Consider the following 20,280-nt stretch of genomic DNA (forward strand, 5'->3'; position numbering starts at 1 on the left):
ATCTATTGTTTGGCTAAAATCGTATTTATCTTTAGTTTAAAACATAAAAATAATAACATTTTGACATCATTAGAAACGAAAACTTGATATGATGATATTAATAAAATAATATAAGTTTCCTTTTTTCAAAAGGTCATGTAACTTTGTTTGCTATTAACGTACAAAATAAAAGACTTGATATGATAGATATTAATAAAAAAATATAAGTTGAAAAAAAAACAGTATGCTAATTTTCTGAGAAGCTGAATTTAGTGTTTTCTAAACCTATAACCATAATCGGTGGCAGTTCTGGACCAATTTTTGTTTTTATGGGGTCACATATTAACAGAATAACACAAAAAACAGGGCAGAGACACATTGTTTAGTCACAAGAAATCACAAGAAATGAAAGCTTGAAATATTTTACTCTGTGTAATGAATCTATAACAAAATTGTTGTTCTTTCTGAAATGACTGTAACAAAAACACTGCACTTTCCTTATTATTTTATTTTTTTTAGATGTACTCATTCTACCTCGATTCATGCCTTTTTCAATTGCATTTATGTAATTTTGTTATTTCCTAAAAGATCTGAACTTTACTGTATCTCTTCATTAGAAGACATTGAAGCTAGTGATTAGTTTAAATGAAAAAACATGTAAATTTGCAGCAATAAACACCAAATATAATCATGTGTGATGGATCTTTATACTTTAAATTGCCTTTTCTTAAACTGATTTACTAAAATTAACCAACTATAAAATGATATTTTTCTTATGGAGCAGTGCATGCTCTTTAAAAATTCTGATTTCTGAAAATGAGACAGAAGAAAGAAATCTAAAGCCACTCATGAGGAGCAGGAGGTTTAATGAGAAATGAATTATGAAAAGGATAACTGTTAAAGAGCAGTTGGAAGGTAAACCTCTGTCCCTGACTTGAGTCTTTTGCTGCGTCTAAAAGGTTTTCCTCCCAGATTTCCCCGTATTTAACTCTACCTATCTTCCCATTAATTTAACAGCATAATGCTGCAATTATTTTTACTACAAACAGAACTTCTCTTGGTCCTATTTTACCAAAACACACTACTTTACAAGTTTGCTGGGTACCCTTCTTTATTTGTGATGATTGTGCTATCCTGTGATGATTCATGATTTTAACTATAATTTGAACCTCTAATGGGTGTTTTTTTTTTTGCTACTCTTCCATATTGCCCAATTTGTAGTGTCCACAATTTGATATTTTCCTGTTAACCGATTTTCATGTGCAGTGGATCTCTTCAACAATGTATTCGGTTCCTGTTTGTTACTTTCCAGGAAATTATAATAGCCTAATGTTATCTTTGGTATTATTTTTACTCTCACAGAGTTTTCCTATGATACTTCCACCTGTTGCCAAACACAGAACTGCATCACTCTTCTGCATGTTCTCGTACCTCACACTTAACAATGCTGTTGTCACGGTCTTGGTTCTGTTAAGTTTTCCTTTGAGTATTCAGTTTTACGTTGCTCAATGGTTTCTAGTTTTATTGGTTTAATTCCTATTTTGTTGTGATTTCTGGATATATTTGAGTTCTTAGTTTTTTCTTTGTTGCTCTCTTGTGTTGGTCTCTTTTTCCGTAGCTCCTTTCTAGAAGCTTCTGTTCACGTCTGCTCCCAATCAGCTCGTTAGTCCTGCCTTTGTTCAGTCAGCCATAAATACTCTCCCTGTGCAGGTCCTCAGTGCTGGTTCCTCGTCTTTCCCCGGCTCCTAGTGCTTGTTTTCCCCTGATGTCTCCATGGATCTGTTCTGTTCTGTTCTGTTCTGTTCTGTTCTGTTCTGTTCTGTTCTGTTCTGTTCTGTTCTGTTCTCTTCTCTTCTCTTCTCTTCTCTTCTCTTCTCTTCTGTTTTGTTTTACATTTTTATGCTGGATTTTTGGATTCCTGCCTCAGTTGCTTGTGAACATACAATTAAATTTCCAAGAACTCTCCTCTGCCTCCCTGCCTCTGCATTTGGCTGCTCAAAAGCTCAACCAAAACCTGACAGTTGTTTTATTTTACTCTCAGCTTTTGTGGATTTCAATGGTGTCTGAGTCGAAAATGATGCTACGATTGTTTGCTAAGTTGGACACATTTAAAGAAATAGTGGAGGATGTTCAGTTTCCGGTTGGATCATTAAAATAAGTGGTACTCCTAATTGTCAGTCATTCTGGTGATATGTTTACGTGAGGCCGTCCTACGTATCATCCCCATTTTTACTTACCGGTGGTGAGTCTGAAATGTAGGAAAAGTTGCAAATTCTTTTTTGGAAATTAAGCTTGTATAAGCAATGCAAACAGCAACTTTTAAACAGATCATGCACGAGGAAAAATGGGCTTGCGCATGCTCTTGCACGCTTTTAAGGGCGTTCCCTCTTGGGAGCGGGTACAGGATTGTGCATGTGCTCTTTTTTTAAAGTGGAGAGGGCGGGTCTTTTCAAAAATTTGTGAAAATCCTCCACTATACCTTTAACATGGGCATGCTTGATGTCATATTCTCAGAACAGCATGGGAACTTCTGACCAAAAGTATACTCAGGATAATAGGCGCTGAACTACTACAGTAAGGTGTCAGTCTGCTCATCAAACAATGTTTCAGTTGTAGAGGGACAAATGGGTTATTATAATGATGTTTTTCTGGAAAAGCCTACATAAAATCTCTTTGAGTAAACATAAATTTAGAAATTTCATTCTTAGTTATCCCATTGCTGGATCAAGGATTAAGAAACTTCACAGACACTTAAAAAAAAAGAATGTGGTACTTCACTTCATTAGGACATGATGGAAAAGTATTTACACCTTAAACTTCTTACATATTGTCATCCAACAGCAAAGTCCAACTAATATTACTGAGAAGTGTTTTGTCCAGTGGGGTCAGAACTAGGTACTGTAAAAACCAACTCTAACTGCCATTACAGACCTTTTGGGCTATTTTTACCAGCTGTACCCACAGGAGACTCATTTTGCATAATAACTCCAGTTCTTTCAGATCATGTGGGTTTTAATTGGCTATCAGTCTTGAATTTGACTTAGCCATTCTAACATATGAATATACTCTAATCCAAACAATTTTTCTGCTTTGGCTGTTTGGTTTTAGTCCTTCTGAGAATTTTTCTTCAAGGCTCTACATCTATCTCCATTCATCTTCGAAGTTACGAAGCATCTTTGTCCTTTTTTAGAAAGCACCCACATCAGGCCCATATCATAATGCTACAAACACTATGGTGTTTTAAAAACAAAAGTCAACAAGTTCAGAGATTTAAACAAAAGTGAAAGAATTCAAAGCAGCCTCAATTATCTGTAATTGTTTTAGTTGATATGTTTTTCTATGTACCCATCATTTAATTTAATGTATCTATGTTTATTATGTAACTTTGCTGCCTCCTGGCCTGGACTCCCTTAAAAAAGAGGTTTTTAATCTCAATGGGATTTTTTCCTCGTTAAATACAGCTTAAATGACTAAATAAAAATCAAGGGGTTGACCATGGGAACTTCACCTAAACCTGTAATTCCAGGAAAAACTGCTGTTGTACATAGCAAAATACTTAACAATTTTAAACTCTCTACTTCACAGCAGACTTTAATGTTCAAGATTACTGAGATACCCTGCAAAGTATATGTTTGCTGTATTTTTGCAAACTAAAACTGACATGCATTGGTTGCAAAAGCTGACTGCACTCCTGGTGAAAACTGCAGTGAATGGGATGGCTCCTCAAAACATTGCTGACCTCCTCCAGATTTACTCTTCGGCACGTGCTCTGAGGTCTGAGGGCCATCTTCAGTTAATAGTGCCTAAGACAAGGCTTAAAACCAGACAGAGATGGGAAGTAACAAAGTACAAATACTTTTTTTCTGATATTTTTACTTTACTTTACTACTTATTTTTATGGCGACTTTTTACTTCTACTCCTTACATTTTTACACAAATATCTGTACTTTCTACTCCTTACATTTTAAAAAATTGGCTCGTTACTTTAGTTTTGAATCATTTCAATGGAGTTACCGTTATTATTTTTCACGTCATCAATACCAAATTCAATCTAATTGGATGGGAATCTACGTTGCATTTGACGCACCACTACAAGATGAATCGACAGATTCGGCGGTATTCATTGGCGGCAAATCATTGCAGCTTGGTGGCGGTGGCGATAGCATAGTAGCATGGACGACGAGATGATTGAAAATGAACACAACGGAGATCTAGTCCTATTGGCAGACATCCATTTAAAATGTAGGCAACAGCATGAAAAAAGTGGTTTCTACTTTTACTTTTATACTTTAAGTAAATTTACAAGCCTGTACTTTGTTACTTTTACTTGAGTAAAGAAGTTTAATCAGTACTTTCACTTTTACCAGAGTATTTTTTAACACAAGTATCTGTACTTTTACTCAAGTACGGAAAGTGAGTACTTTTGCCATCTCTGAAACCAGAGGGGACAGAGCCTGTTCTGTAGTTGGACCCAGACTTTGGAATACTTTGCCCCTCCATATTTGAACAGCCTCCACAGTGGACTGTTTTAAGTCTTGTCTTAAGACCCACTTTTACTCTTTGGCTTTTAACACTGCATAATTGTGTGGCCCTCTTTGTCTTTTTCATTACTTATTCATTTAAAGCTCTTACTGCTTTTTTCTGTGTGTATTGGGTTTTTTGTTTGTTTTTATGTGCAGCACATTGGAAAAACATTTTTAATCTGCTATATAAAGTAGATTGGAATGCAGTTACCACATAATCCAAGCCAAAAATGTCTACTATGAAACTGGCTGATCATGAAACTCTTTCAAAAACAAACAACTGCGTTTTTTCCTGTTTATGGAAACATTTTTGTGTTAATATGTAAATCAAGTTTATCATATATTCTCACTCTTTAGGATTATTATTTTTTTTATGTATTTAACAGAATAACAGTTGTTTTATTTTTAACCCTTTAATATTAATACAATTGTTCATCATCATTCAACAGATCCCAAATCTATTTTATTACGAGGGATTAAACTTTTTGCATCATCAGATGAAATAGAAGATATTTAAAGGAGATAACGTTTAAATGACTTCATATCTACCAGAGGTCACTCCAAAGGTGGCAAGATTTTATCTATGGCTATCGCTGGCACCCATAAATCCAATCAGAGAGGCCATAATTGTCTCTTTTTACCTTAACAGAGACAAATTTCCACTCTAACTTTTAATGAAAAATAAATGAATGTGTAAAGGGTTATGGTCATCAAGGAGTGGCAGCAGAATAAATGAAAACATCACAAATAAGTAAAAACAGCAGAGAAGGTGAGAGTTGTTGCAAGTCCCCTGGGTGTGTTATCTGCAGAGAGTAGAGTTTGCAGGTTGAGCCTTGACCGGCACTGAGGAGCTGTCACACCTGTGTGCAGTTTGAGGCGCTAATGACAGCAGGCAGGCAGATTGTACATCTGGGGTGTTGCTGTCCTCAGCTGCTTTTTCTCAGGGGATCTCTGCTCAGCCTGATCCCAAACTGCTGCTTCTGGTAATGCTAATCCCACCAGGTAATAATCAACACTTTACAAACCAACTTTATAGTATAATGAGAATCAGCACCAAGCATTGCTTTGCAAAATCAGCACACAAAAGGTCGTAATGCATTCTTAAAAATCAGCTATAGCATAAAAGCATTTAACTCAAAGATCTTTTTCTTTGTTGATCTATTAAGTAAAAACTAATTTTAACTGTCTATTTTTTTTGTTTGTTTTTTTTCTTTTTTTTTTTTCCTTCTGTCCCATATTTGTTCTCTGGGAGTTCCAGATAGATCTGCATTTTCTTTTTCACCCTAATCTTATTGCAGATGTGCTCTTCAAACTTAAGATACTCATCGGGGCGATATCTGCTAACTGTTTTTGCTTTAAGGTGTTTATTAAGCTATAACATCAATGAGTGTCTTTTCAGATAGAACTGAACGTAACAGGAAACTGGGTGGCATATCACAGAGGCTCTAAACCATAAATGTTGTTACAGTTTCTAATAGTTGTGCGTGTGTGTGGGTTTTTTTTTTTTCTTTCCACTGCTTAGGATTTGAATTATTTGTACTTTGGACATGCTAAAGTGTAGATAAGGGTACTAATCTTTCATCAGGTGCAACTTCTTGATTTCTTCTTTTTTTCCTTTGTCATTAACTGATAAGTCTGTTTTATCTTTCTGTACTGCAATTAAGAAGGGGCAAGCAGAAAAACCCTCTGAAGTAACTTAATGAATTGCACAACCTTAATGCTGTGAACTACAAACCAAGATCCTTTTGTTGCTTTTATTCTTTTTATCAGTGTAGGTAATGGTGACCAAAGTTCAAAGATCCTAAGTCATCAGCTGTTTTATCTGCTTTTGTACTCCAGGCATTTCCCTCCCAGAGCAGAGCCAGAGGATCTGCAGTTTGCACTCACCGCACACCTGAGAGGGCTAGCAGCAGGTAGGTATTTCATCCAGAAATAAAGTTTTAATTTGGCCTCATTTAAGGGCTTTTTGTGTTAAACGGTTGCTTTAAATCATTTTTGTTGCCTGTTCTAAAACTGAATGTTTCAAGAGATCTGTGTGCTGCCACTTAATAGTTTTCTCTGAGCCGATGCATATTTGTCCAGTTTGAAAAATGTGTATTTGAAAATGCGTACAACAAAAGTTGGTCTTAATTCATTTACAAACTGACTTTAAACTCTATAAATTATTATTCAGTTGAGAATGAATTGGTATGTTGGTGCAAATTAAAAGTGGGAACCAAAGTGCGGCATGGTCATCTTCCACTGTGTTTGCATAAGCAATGCCTGCAAACCATGACCAAATGTCCTATGTGAAAACAAATCTTATCTTTTTTAGAGTACCGGTAGGTTATAAGAGTAACTTTTGCCTGATTAATGCAAACTTAAACATGGAGCTGCTGAGGCTACCATAAAAGCAGAACTCTGGAGATGTGTAAATATGGAGTAAGATGGCTGTCGATAAAGTGTATGCATCTACATTTCTAAGTGCAATTCGGTACACGAGATATGATTCAGAATTGTATTTGTTTTCAACAAATGCGCGTGACATCAGATATTTTGTGCAAGTTTAGAAGTTACAGTACAAGTACAAATCGAGTCACAAATTTAAAAAGATTAATCGTCAACTCCTGATTAAGCTGTTGCACCCCTCACCAGTTAGTGGCAATAATTTACCAGAAGGTTCTTTGCCAACCACAAATAAACCAGCAGAAGTTTAAAGGTGATTGGTGAACAATTTTCAGATATATTAATGCAACCAACTGGTTAGGAGTGTAAAATTGCTTAATCAGGGATGTAGTTTGGCATTTGTAAATTTGTGACTGGTAATTGTACTGCTGCAAAGTTTTAACTAGAATTCATGTCTTCTAAACTGGTATACTGGGTTAAATAGGAGAGGAGAGAAGAATTGTTTGAATTTTTCCTGCCTCAACTGTAACATGGATCCTCTTAAAGTGCTATTGAGCCTTTTTTTTCCTGAGATAAGTTCAGTTCTGTAAGGAATGTGACATTTTCACAATTTAGCTAAAGCCAGGGTCCAATAATGTGGCCAATGCTTTGACACACCTAGGGTGATGAAAATTTTACATTTCTCTAAAACCCATTAAAGGACAAGATGGAAACTGTTGGTAGCCTGCCAGGAACATAAAGGCAGAGCAGGGAAGATGGGATTCTTCTTAAAATGGCTTTGTCTGGCCTAGGTAGTGTTGGAAAACAGACTATTTTTCTTGCTTTAAAAAAAATATCCAGGCATTGATTAAAATCTTTCAAAACCATGTAAGACTGTTTTGATTTGACAAAAGGAAACAAGAACTATGGGCATATCTTGGACAAAGGCACTCGTCAACAGGAAAAAGAAAAAAATCTATCATCCCCACGGTGAAAGATGTTGGTGGTGGTAGAGGCAGAATATGGATTTGCTTGTCTTGGGATGGAAATGAGGCAATTGTCAAGGTAAAGGTAGTTAGAAAATTGTGGCAGATGCAAGAAAGTTTGAGCCTCAAATCTGTGGTTCTCTGTTAAAAAGCTAGAAGTGAAGAGAGATTTCATATTTTAGTCGCATGACCACAAGAAAACATCAAAACTAAGACAAGAATGAAGTTTTTGGACAGTCGAGTGTTAATCTGAAGGAAATCTGCGAGGGTCGCCTAAAAGAGGGCTGTCGAATATTTGCTTTTTTTTTTTTCCCAAGGAAAACTGGAAAAGTCTAGATTTGGGATACTTGTACAAATGTAATCAGCTTGTCTTCTTCATTTTACCTATGTTTTGGGAATTTGTATTGAAAGGGTGTTTTATCACAATAACCTGACTTTTTATATAGAAGCTTTGGTTTCATATTAGAAGTTTGATATCTTGGTTCCTCTCATAGATCTACCACCCCAGCTCATCTTGCACCATGGACTTCATCTTCCAGTTGCTCTTCTCGCCTCTCCCGACCCCAGTGGTTTTCTCATTGATTGCTGTCGGTGTTGCCACCCTTTATTATCTTAATGCACGACCCAATCCGCTCCGCAGCCCAGCTGACCTCAACAACCAGACGCTTGGAGTTAAGGTGATATGTGCAGAAAGTTACTGTAGTCTTATGATTTAATATTGTGGTAATTTTAATGAGAGATTTTCTTAGAAGTCACTTAAAAATCTAAAACTTGGATGATTTCTGTTTTCAGGATGGAGCAAGAAAAAGTGCCTTGTTGGAAGACAACAACAACCTGATGTCATATCACTACAATGATGCAAAGACCCTTTATGAGGTTTTTCACAGGGGTCTGAGGGTCTCAGGTAATCAGTTTGTGTAACAATGGACAAGAAATTAGGCCACGTTTTGTACCATCATCTAAAAATTATAAACGTGTTAAGATTCTGTTAATCTGATCAAACTTGAAATAAAAGTATGCCAGAAAAGACGGTTGGTAGCTAGAAAAGCTGCATTGCATGTTATTGATTTTGAAAAGGAACTAATGAGGTCAGACAAGAATCCACTTGTGGTCAAATGATCTGGCAAGACCAAAATATGGTGCCTAGTTAAGCAGAGTGTGAAGTCTTGTGAAAGCACTGGTACATGAGATGACATAAAGTCCATCTTATTTTACAGGTAATGGAGCATGTTTGGGCTACAGAAAGCCTGGAAGGCCTTACCAGTGGCTGAAGTACAAACAGGTACAGTCAAATGGTTTAAAAGGACCATGATTTATTTTCTTGACATTAACAGAGAAGAAATACAAATATCTGATCTCATAATTAGTCTACAGATTTTGAGGAAATGAGTAGTCTACTTTAATAAATGCATTCTAATAAGAATTATACGTATCTAAATGATGTAAAGAAGAGGTCACGGATTAGCGGACCGCAGTCCGGATCCGGAGCCACCTGCTGGCTAATCTGGACCCAACCTGTTTTAAAACATTTATAAATTACCGCATCTTGTCCGATGCACCTTGATATGTGCTTGAGAATGGCCTTGTCACCATTTAAACTCTGGTTTAAAAGCCTTGTAGTGCAGCCTAAATCCCACTGCTCCCATTAAGCCATAAAAAAAGGGGGAAGAAAAAAAATAAACGGTCAGTTCAGGTGTTTTATAAAGGATGTGAATCAGGAAATTGTTTTTATACCAAACTGAACGATTGCTCTCTACTACATTCAAAAAACACTTTGAATTTTTTTTATTAAAAATTATATGTTAAAAAATTATTTCCATTTTAAAATTTTACGTATAACATGGAGACATAAAAACCAATTTTTATTTCAGTGTTACATTCAGTTTAAAGTAACAGATTATAATTAAAACTGTCTCCGGACCTTTGCTGGTTGATTTTTCTTTATTTGGACCCTGCTAATTTTTAATTGGTTACCCCTGATGTAAAGTGTATTCAATATATGTTCTTCTTGGAGAAAGTTCAATCTTTTTCAAACCTGGACTTTTGAATATGACCTTGTAGCAACAACTGAGATTTGTATTTTTTATATGTGCTTAAATTATAATTGTAATCGCCATTAAAGAAGTTGTGCATAAATGCTCTTATCTTTTTCACCTGAAGGTATCTGACAGGGCACAGCATCTGGGGTCAGGACTTCTTCACAAAGGTTTAAAGCCCAACTCTGAGACATTCATTGGCATCTTTGCTCAGAACAGACCTGAGGTAGTATTTCATTTAATATAAAATATCTTGTTTGCTTTTTTTCCCGGTTAACATTTTTCTAACTTCTGCTGTCTCACAAACTTTCAGTGGATTATTGGTGAGCTGGCATGTTACACCTACTCCATGGTAGCAGTCCCCCTGTACGACACTCTGGGTCCTGAGGCTCTGGTCTTTATTATCAACCAAGGTAATTGGAGCTTTACTCTCTAATGATGCTAATTGCAGAGACCATAAGAAGTTCAGCAAATTTGCTCCCAAAGGTGTCTGAGGGATTTAAATCAAATCTTCTCTTCATCAGTAAATTGGTTTGACTTTGTCTAAACTTATACTTGTGTAAATTTGCAGAAGAAAAGCGTGGTTTAAGGGCAGCCTTAACACAAATATGCACATATTTTCTTCCCTAAGCTGAGATCTCTACAGTGCTCTGTGACAACCAGAAGAAAGCAGAAGCCCTGCTGCTGAACCATGAAAAAGGCCAAACCTCAGTTCTCAAAATGGTTGTGCTCATGGACTCTTTCAGCCCTGAGCTGATTGAGCGAGGAAAGAAGTGTGGGGTGGACATTGTGTCTATGGAGGAATTGGAGGTAATGAACCGCTAAAACCCAACGTACCTTATTAGAAATCACTTGACATTAACCTTTTTTTTTTTTTTCCTGAAACTTCAGGGACTGGGAAAAGGTAATCTTCAAAAGCCACTTGTAAGTCATGTTTTTTCCCGTCCCGAAATATTTCTAATGTGTTAAACTGCAAACTCTGAGGTACTGATTTCATTTCCAAATAGCCCCCAAAGCCAGAGGACCTCTGTATCGTTTGCTTCACCAGTGGGACGACAGGTGATTATCTACTCTATAGTTTGCAGAAATTTTAGACTGTTATGTCTAATACCCCAGACGTTCCTTTGAAACACACAACTGGCTGTTTATTGTGAAAAGCTCCCTTCAAAAGTCCAAAAAACTTTTGAAGGGAGTCTAAGATTTTTTTTTTACAACTTTTAGAAGGTTAAAAGTTAAGCTAATGCTAAAGGCATGATTTTTGCTTCTCAGAAGAAATGTAGAACTGATTTAGTTAATCATGACTTTCTGGCCTTTTTTTATTTTTCCTAAAGGAAACCCAAAGGGTGCGATGTTGACGCATGAAAATGTTGTTGCTGATGCTGCAGCTGTCCTCAGAACCTTCGAGGTACAAGCAAATACACCTGTATCCACGTTAAGGCATTCATTCTTATTCCTTTTTTTCCATTCAGTTTGATTTGTGTCATTTGGCCCTTTCAGACATCCTTAGTTCCATCTCCTGAGGATATCAGCATTTCTTTTCTGCCTTTAGCACACATGTTTGAGAGGATTGTACAGGTAAGTAGAGGGATTCTGTTGAGATCAAATTCCTGTTCAGGATGTGTGGGAGAGTGTTGGATGAGTTTTCCTGAATGTTTCAGACAGTGGTTTATGGTGCTGGGGCCAAGGTGGGGTTCTTCCAGGGGGACATTCGGCTGCTGCCAGATGACATGAAAACTCTACAGCCCACAGTTTTCCCAGTGGTGCCTCGACTCCTTAATCGAATCTATGACAAAGTTGGTAGACTGCTAAAACAGCTGGGCTTACATTTTTCTTTTTTTTAAATGAATGGAGGTTTTGTTACTACAGCTCTCCATCTCTGCTGCCAGGTTCAAAGTGGAGCCACAACTCCCTTTAAAAAATGGCTGCTTAACTTTGCTGCTGAGATGAAATATGCTGAGGTGAAGGACGGCATCATCAGGAAAAACAGTATATGGGATAAGCTAATTTTCAACAAAGTCCAGGTATGGTCTCTTGAAATGTATACAATCTAAACCCAAAGACTGAATTACTAATTTTTAACTCTCCAATCCCAGGCTAATTTTATTGAAACATTTTCTGAACAGATTTTACATTTTACTTCCCAATAGTATTATCACTTAAGGTGCTTTGCACACCTGATATAAATGTGCAAACTTTGATTGCAGTCCCCCATTTCAAATTGAGGACTATTATTCCCTGCATATCTAAGATTTGATTGGGGGTGTGTACAAGTTCAGTAGTGCAGCAAAGACATACCTGTGTATGGCAATGTTATTTCGGAGGGACCCAACATGTTCCAGGGCCTGAAGGGATAATATAGCGCCTCTGCCACATTATGGGTCAGCCTGCAGGTCTTCTTGGGGTTAGAATTTGCCATCACAGGAAAACATCCAGGAATCTTTTGGATCAAACGACCTTGACTAACTTCTTTAATGCATAAGAGCAATCTCAGTTATAAGCTCCTTGCCGTATGTGGCTCAGGTTCACATGCTCTGTATGCTCCATTAACTGTTTGTAACCAATAAAATGGTAAATGGCATGTACCTGTAACCTGACTCCGCCAGATGGATTTGCTGGATTTGCTCCGCATATCCATCTGGAAACCTTCCGTTGAAGTAATTGTGGGAAGAGGTGAAAATACTGGTTAGCTGATTGGCCTATGTTGGTGATAGACGGGCCAAACAAACCAATCAGATCAACGAAGCATATGACGTACTAACAGAGCGACGACGAAGAGGAGCCAATTGATAGATCAAACTCTTGCCGAAACCAGTCGGGAGAAGAGCAAAAACATCTTTTCCTCTGAGAAAAGATTCCAGAGCAGTGTTTTGCTCTTCTTTCAGTGAAGAAATACTGTGTAGCCTAATTTCAATAAAACTTGCTCGATAGCCACGCTAACGCTAGTTTCATTGGCTGAAGCCGCCATGTTCTTTAGACTGAACTGTCGCGCTTCTCGTTGCGTCACACCTCAACCCGCCTCAAAGCCAACGCTGATTGGACGTTCGTTTGGTGAACTGCTCCAAATTTTCTTTAACGGAAAGTAGCCAGACTGATCTGCGAGTGAAACCTTGAAAGCTCGCGAGATCAGGATGGTCTCACGAGGCTAATGTACCTGGGGCTCACTGACAGAAGCGAGGCTGCGATACACCGGTGCCACCAGCCCATCAGACCCCCATTAGTAGGCAATGCATTTGAAGTGTCTAGCCCAATGACACAACACTGAAAGTCTTAGCTGAGGCTTGAACTTACAACCCTCCGGTTGCAGAGCAAACGTCTAAATCCAACGCCACCGTCTCCCCCAAACCACTACTCAGGTAGTTGATTGTTTGCAATTAACTGTAACTTCATTTGATGCATTTAAGATCTGTTCATGCATTCAGACGGCACCTGTGCTTATTTTTGAAATGTAGTAGATCCGTCTAAGTTTTCCTTTCTGTCTTCTTCTCTGACTCGGTAGGTCTTTAGAAAAGGGTGTTTGGCTGCATTATTCATGATAAATTGACCTCGTCCCTCTGTGTTGCAGACAGAAGGCGTTCGGTCATTGCATCAAGGAAATACTTATTATAGTTTTATTTTTCATAGAACAGAATAGAATTGGATCTGGACAGAGGTGGAAAAAGTGAATTTGGGCAATTCGTTTGCTCTCTGGGGAGGCCTTTTAAAAGTGCGAATTTGACAGGAAAACCAAAAGGCTGCTGTATACTAGTTTGCATTACGTAAATGTAAAATGCTTTGGGGTGTTTGGTTGTAATATGGTATCCCAGCTGCTTTTGGAGTGACTGCGCTTTTAGGTCAGAGGTGTGTGGCATGCGGAGGGCAGTCTGTGTTTACTATGGTGCCATTTTCAAAAAGTTCTTTAGGGGGACTATAGTGGGACTCAACATACTTGGTGCTGCTTTAGCTTTTGCTGTCAGGACATTAAGGCTTAATTTAAAGGAAACTTCTTTACCATAACTACAAAGACGATGTACAGATCTTTTTAATGGTGGCAGTACCAGGATTTTTTTTTTAAATCACATCGTTGGTTTTAAGCAACAAAGGTTTAACTGCTACTAACTTCAGTTTATAAGACTTTAGAAAAACAAAATTACTTTTGAACTTTTTTATGATTACAATTTACTTCACTTTTTAAAAAACTAAGGCTTTGATAAAACTCCCTCTTAGGGACTGTGTATTGGTCACTCTTGTCCTTCAATGGTCACATAAGATCCTGTGCTTCAAAACATGCTAATGTTAACTAGACAGATTTTTCATTGACTTGTATTCTTTTTGTTTTAAGGTTTTGTCATTTTAGTTCTCTTTTTTTATGCAAAGAACCTTGCTTAATATATTGTGGAATTTGCTTTTATAAATGAACTGTTTTACACAGTGACTGTAAACATGTCCTACCTTATTCAGGAGTCTCTGGGGGGCCGTGTCCGGATCATGGTGACCGGAGCTGCACCCATATCACCATCTGTTCTTAGCTTCCTCAGGGCCGTTCTGGGCTGCCAGGTGATAAACCCTCTTAATCTTCTTGGTGTACTCGATGACTAATTATGAATGCTTTGTCTCTCTTTAAGAATATTCATCTTACTATTCTACTTACTTGCGGATCCCTTAAAAAAACCACACTTTTCTTTGCTTTTTTTTTATTTTTTTCTCCCAAATTACCTTGTGGGAATATTTAGTTTTTGCCAGAACAGCTATTGGTAAAAAAAAAAATATTTGCAGTTGTTGTTGATATTGATAACTTTCAAATTTATTTCCACAAGTTGCAACTTTATTAATGGCCATTTAGTTGCTTTTTTCCCCCTAGTCTCCACAGCTTGGAACCAGCTGTATGAAAGGTTTGGTCTTGCAATAAAGTCTTTTTGTAAAGTAGTCTGTCAACACATGCTAGTTATTCTACATTTGAACAGATTATTTATACATATTCATTTATGAAAGATGTTTAAATAAACAATGTTACAGGAAAGGCTAACTCTGGAGGGTTTTAACCTTTTTAGAAATTTTAAAGGGGCTTCTTATAAAGTGATAGTGATGTTGGTTTTTGGAAAGGAACAATTGCTTAAAATTGACTACAGATGTTTCTTCTTCTTTGTGATTCTCTCAGATCTTTGAAGGATACGGTCAGACAGAGTGTGCAGCAGCCTGCACTTTCACCTTACCCGGAGATGCAACCTCTGGTATGCAGCTGGTGCAAACTATAACACAAGACCACCTGTTTCTATACGCTTTACCAAGTTTGAGATTTATTTGTAATGTTGACAAAAGGGTCATATTTGAGATGAGATTGAAAAGGCTGAGCAGGTTGCAAAAAATAGAAAATTCCCTTTTCATTTCAGGTCATGTTGGTGTGCCCCTGCCTTGTAATTTGGTGAAGTTGGTTGATGTGGAGGAAATGAACTACTTTGCTTCAAATGGGGAAGGAGAGGTAGGCTGAACAAACTCTCAAACTGGTTAGCATGGCTTTGCAGAACAGTAAAGAATCACAGTTCTTGCTTTCCACTTGAATAATGAGCCAGCAACTTGAATCCTGATTTATAACTTTCAGTTCACATGTACTTAAAAGAAAGCCAGGCTGATCTCTTCTGGTTCCTTGCATGGCTAAGTGAGTCCACTATTATCACTTAAGGGCCCATAACTTGCATTCTATTGATGCAGACGTTGTGAAGCAGGCTACATTGGGTGCAGAGTGTATGCCCTGAGAATTTCCTACTGTATAAAACATATAATTATATAAATTATTGCTTAGCTGCGCAATTCCAATGCCTCTACTTGGAATGTGTCATATGTATTTTCTGCTTTGAAAACGACTCTTTAAATTTGGCCTATTTTTTCTTTTCTCCCCACAGGTGTGCATTAAGGGCACAAATGTATTCAAGGGCTACTTGAAGGACCCGGAAAAGACTGCAGAGGCCTTGGATAAGAATGGTTGGCTCCATACTGGTGATATCGGCAAATGGCTTCCGGTAAAATGCAATTGATTTGTTTTACCATCTAAACGGTGTCTTGCAAAGATATTCATACCCCTTGAGGTTTTCCACTTTTCTGTTGAGTTAAAACCCATCACTTGATTATCTTTGAGATTTTATGAGATAGACCAACAACAAGTAAAGGATGACTGGAATGAGAAAGATGCATGGTGTGTTTGCTGATCCTCACTTTGTCTGCTTAGGATGCAAATACTTAGTAAATAATAGTACTTAAAAAGAACTTAGTTGTTGCTAAAGCTCTTATTTCAGTTCCTATCTGGTTATCTCTCTGCATAATTGAAGATTCCAACCCAGATTACAAATGTACTATGTCCTACAAGCATCAACCTCGGTACTTTTTCTTCGGGTACAGTTAGTAATTGGTCATCTCTATCATCTGTGTCTAATTTGGTTCTATAAATGCTATTTGACACTACTAGGTCAACCATTCCAATAATAGAATCACATGCCACTCCTTGTATACATTTAAAACAATGCAAGATCTTTTATTCAAAGGTTATGTACGGTACAATAGATTTTTTTTTTTTTTTTTAAGTATCTTCCCAACTCCAATAAACCAGATTGTATCACTTTAGAAGTGGCAGGATAAATTATTTCAGTTATAACAAACCAGTTAATATTTCTTATGTCATGGGATTTTTTTTTTTTCTCTCTTTTACACCAGAGCGGTGTCTTGAAGATTATTGACCGAAAGAAGAACATCTTCAAGCTGGCTCAGGGGGAGTACATTGCCCCAGAGAAGATCGAGAATGTTTATGTCCGCAGTGGACTTGTGGCTCAGGTGTTTGTGCATGGTGACAGTTTGCAGGTAACATTTTTTCCCCTCATGCGCCTTTCAAAGTTTGTTTAATCAAATAAAAAAAAATCTAAATAACCGTTCTATTCCCTGTGCAGTCCTGCCTGATTGCTATTGTGGTCCCTGACGCTGACACCATGCCAGGTATTGCAAAATCTCTCGGCATCCAGGGCTCCATTGAAGAACTCTGCAAGAACACAGTAGGTTTATGTGTGAAACGTGTAGGACGTCTCCCCTCTGGAGTTTTAGACTCATGACCGAAGTCAAGAATTTTCAGGGAACATGATCATTAATACTAAATGCTGCCAGTTGGTGAATTCTGCAAGCTTGCTGTAAAACTCATTAACTAAATATCTGCAAATAACATTTGAACAGAGGTCTGTAGACGGAGACATGTTCAACTGAATGACTAAGAATAACTTATTCTTTTCAGGATATTAAAAAGGCCATAATTGCAGATATGACCAAACTGGGAAGAGAAGCTGGTCTAAAGTCTTTTGAGCAGGTAAAGACTGAACATTTTTCTGTCATAGCAGATGGGGATTCAATTATTTAATGTCTCTGTTGTGAATGATTTGGTTATTTCCATTGAATGTACAGGTTAAAAACTCTGACGCTCTTCTTGTGATCCATGTGTTTGAGGTTTAAATATTCTTGTATTGTCTCTGCAGGTGAAAGATGTACATCTTCACCCAGAGCTCTTCACTATCGAGAATGGCCTGTTGACTCCCACCCTGAAAGCAAAGAGGCTTGAGCTGAAAGCTCTCTTCCAGCCACAAATCGACAAACTTTATGCCAACATACAATAAATTAACAAGCAGATAAAAATTTTGGTCTTGAGCCTTTTCTTTTACAGCTGGTTCAGCTTCTCTATTTACCACCGATTTAAAACAAATCTCTGCTTAAGACGCTTTACAAAATGGATGACAACAGAACAGGTGGCGTTTACATTATTTGGTCCATTCAGATTTGAATTGCATAAGAATTTGACTTTGTCCCTGTTATAAAATAATTACAAATGTCCTAATCTTTAAACCAAGAAGCCTACAGAGCCACAAAATATTAAATATGGCTAAACTAAAAGGCATAAAAAGCTTAGTCATTTATAGGATTTAAACCCTGGTGCCGTTTTCTAAATGCTGGTTTAGGTCAATCGTTTTGATTTATAATCTTCACTCAAACTCAAATCTGGGGTTCTGAAATAGTTTAGAGTTTAGGCTTAAATCTTTTTACTTTTAATTATCCCGTCTTTTTACTCCAACTCAACTTGTAAAAGGTTGAAAATGCATATTAAACTGCCAAGTTTTAAGGAAGTCAAACATTTTTAAGCCAACACTGCCACCATGTGTTCAAATTCTGTACAGATTAACTTTGTTGAAGCTTAAGGTCTCTGTGACAAGGAGGAAATGACTGACTTGATTTTTTTGCACTAAAAACCTCCCCCCTCTTCAGTTTTTACCATCCTCATCTTCTCATTCTCTGCACAACGGGACACAGATGAAAGCATTAGAATGATTTAACTACATTAAAAAGCTTACTGGGCTGGTTTTAACTATTAAATGTGGATCTCTTGGCTTTCTGTAAGGCAGGTAAAATAATTCACTTTGCATATATGCATGTGGTTTTTTCACACCACCTACGGAAAAGGATTAGGGCCACTGGGGGGGAAAAGTTAACTGATTTTTAAATTTTATTTCAGTTTGGTATGGGGAATTCTGACTTTAATCTCAGAATTTTGACGTTAAACTCAGAATTCTAACTGAATTCTGACAATAAAAAGTCAGAATTCTGACTTTTTTTTCCCCATACTAAACTGAAATAAAATGTCAAAATCAGTTGACTTGTTTTGTTTTGTTTTTTTGTCCCCCCCCCCAGTGGCCCTAATCCTCTTCCGTACACCTCAAATCAATAATGAACCCTGCAACATTTTACAGGACATCCTTTTTAAATCTATCCATTACTGATATTTTTTCCCCCTATTAAAGCAACACAGAATAATGCAAAAAATTTTTATTTTTTATTTTTTTTTTTTGTATTCTGCACAAACCAGGTAACTGGTCACAACAAGATGCCAGACTTGTTAAAAGTTAAGGCATTTTAAAGCTTCAGCCCCTCAATTTATGGATTTGACACCAAATTTGGCTACATTTCAGTGAGTTTACTTTGCATTATATATATAAAAAAATTGGGTTAAATACAGTACAAATAACAGTTATTGTTAAGAATTACTGGCATAGTGTGCAGGGTTCAGCTTTTCAGCGTAGAAAATGTTTTGGATCTGACAGAGATTAAGACTTTGTGTCAAATGCCCCAAAGAAATGGTGACTTAGGAAATGGCGTAACTGATGCAATGGGAAAATATTGAAAAGATGCAGGTTATTTTATCAGGCATGCAGTTCACTTTTCTTAAGATAGTCGTTGATTCTGCAACTTAAAGGACCTATTTTATGCAAAATCCTTCTAAAATGATATTCAAATTCATGTTTTTTTTTTGGGAAGGATTTTATTTATTTTTTTTGTGAGGGTATGCACAAGAATTAGACCTGTGTATGTATATTCATGTAGATGTAGGTTTTAACACTTTTTCCATGGTTCATTTACCGTTGTTTCCTCATTTTTTACACAAAAGGTGAAAAACCTAAGCAAAACACTTTCTGACAGACAGCAGGTAAGTCTGTGGCTTGATCTGAATTCCTGAAATTATTAAGTAGACTTAAATTTGAACTTCCCGGTGCAAGTGCATCAGTGGGCACCATAAGTACTATCAGAATAGTACTGGCAGCAGTGGTGTTCAGACTTTTTGAAAGGCATGGTGCAGCCTGCTTGATTGGACACTCAATGAATGGGCCATGGCACCTCGCTATGATAAACTGCTGACAAATCTGACCTTCAGAGGATGCACCCAGTAAGAAAAATGCCTACCTTATGGAGTTGAACAAAAATATGCAGCATGCAAATGTACACGCCTTCATGTGTTCGGGTTTTTTAAGGAACAACCTCAGCCATTTGTTACATTTGGACAACTTTTTTTTTTTTTTTGGAAGGCTATAGTCCCAGTTTGATCATTCATGTTTTTGAAGGCTGCCTGGATTCAGTACCACAGTCTGTAGCTAATCTCTCTCCTTGGATTGAGTTCTACTGTGGACCCTGTGAAAGGTAAAGGGAGAAAGTTTCAGGTATTCAAATTGAGCCCCTGATTGTTGGGCTGTCTGCTTTTGATGGAATAGTGATAGGAGAGATGTTAGCTTGGGGGACTAATGTTAGCTGCCTTTCATGAATGATGTAAATCAAAGAGAAATAATAAAAAAAAAACCTAAAAAATGACACTTTGACACTGTCAAAACAAGTTTTAACTGCAGCAGAACACTAAAACATGCATTTTAATATGGAAAAGTAAAATATTTTAAACTTCAAAGTACTTCTTAGTTCTGATGGTAATGTTTGAAAACTTGCTGGTTACTCTCAGAAAGTAGGTTACTATAAACCTGCCGGTCACATTCTATAAATCCTAACACCTTGGACATTAGGGTGGCTTTTTGAAACATTTTACATTTCAAAAAATGAAGGCTTATTCAGAAA

General features: G+C 37.1%; 1 protein-coding gene across 1 annotated transcript; it reads left to right on the forward strand.

Moving 5' to 3' along the window:
- The first annotated feature begins 6,392 nt into the window (after nt 1-6,392).
- On the forward strand, nt 6,393-17,510 carry acsl5 (acyl-CoA synthetase long-chain family member 5). Its single transcript, XM_015387785.1, has 21 exons — nt 6,393-6,415; nt 8,347-8,529; nt 8,645-8,756; nt 9,070-9,134; nt 10,013-10,114; nt 10,202-10,301; nt 10,520-10,698; nt 10,780-10,812; nt 10,896-10,947; nt 11,220-11,293; nt 11,386-11,463; nt 11,547-11,681; nt 11,775-11,909; nt 14,326-14,421; nt 15,023-15,095; nt 15,255-15,343; nt 15,765-15,881; nt 16,570-16,713; nt 16,800-16,901; nt 17,135-17,206; nt 17,373-17,510. Exons 2-21 carry the CDS (start codon nt 8,374-8,376, stop codon nt 17,508-17,510), a joined length of 2,052 nt encoding a protein of 683 aa, XP_015243271.1. The 5' UTR covers nt 6,393-6,415; nt 8,347-8,373.
- The last annotated feature ends 2,770 nt before the right edge of the window (nt 17,511-20,280 follow it).

Source organism: Cyprinodon variegatus, unplaced genomic scaffold, assembly GCF_000732505.1.
Source record: "Cyprinodon variegatus isolate N-32 unplaced genomic scaffold, C_variegatus-1.0 Scaffold18, whole genome shotgun sequence".
NCBI classification, from domain to species: domain Eukaryota; kingdom Metazoa; phylum Chordata; class Actinopteri; order Cyprinodontiformes; family Cyprinodontidae; genus Cyprinodon; species Cyprinodon variegatus.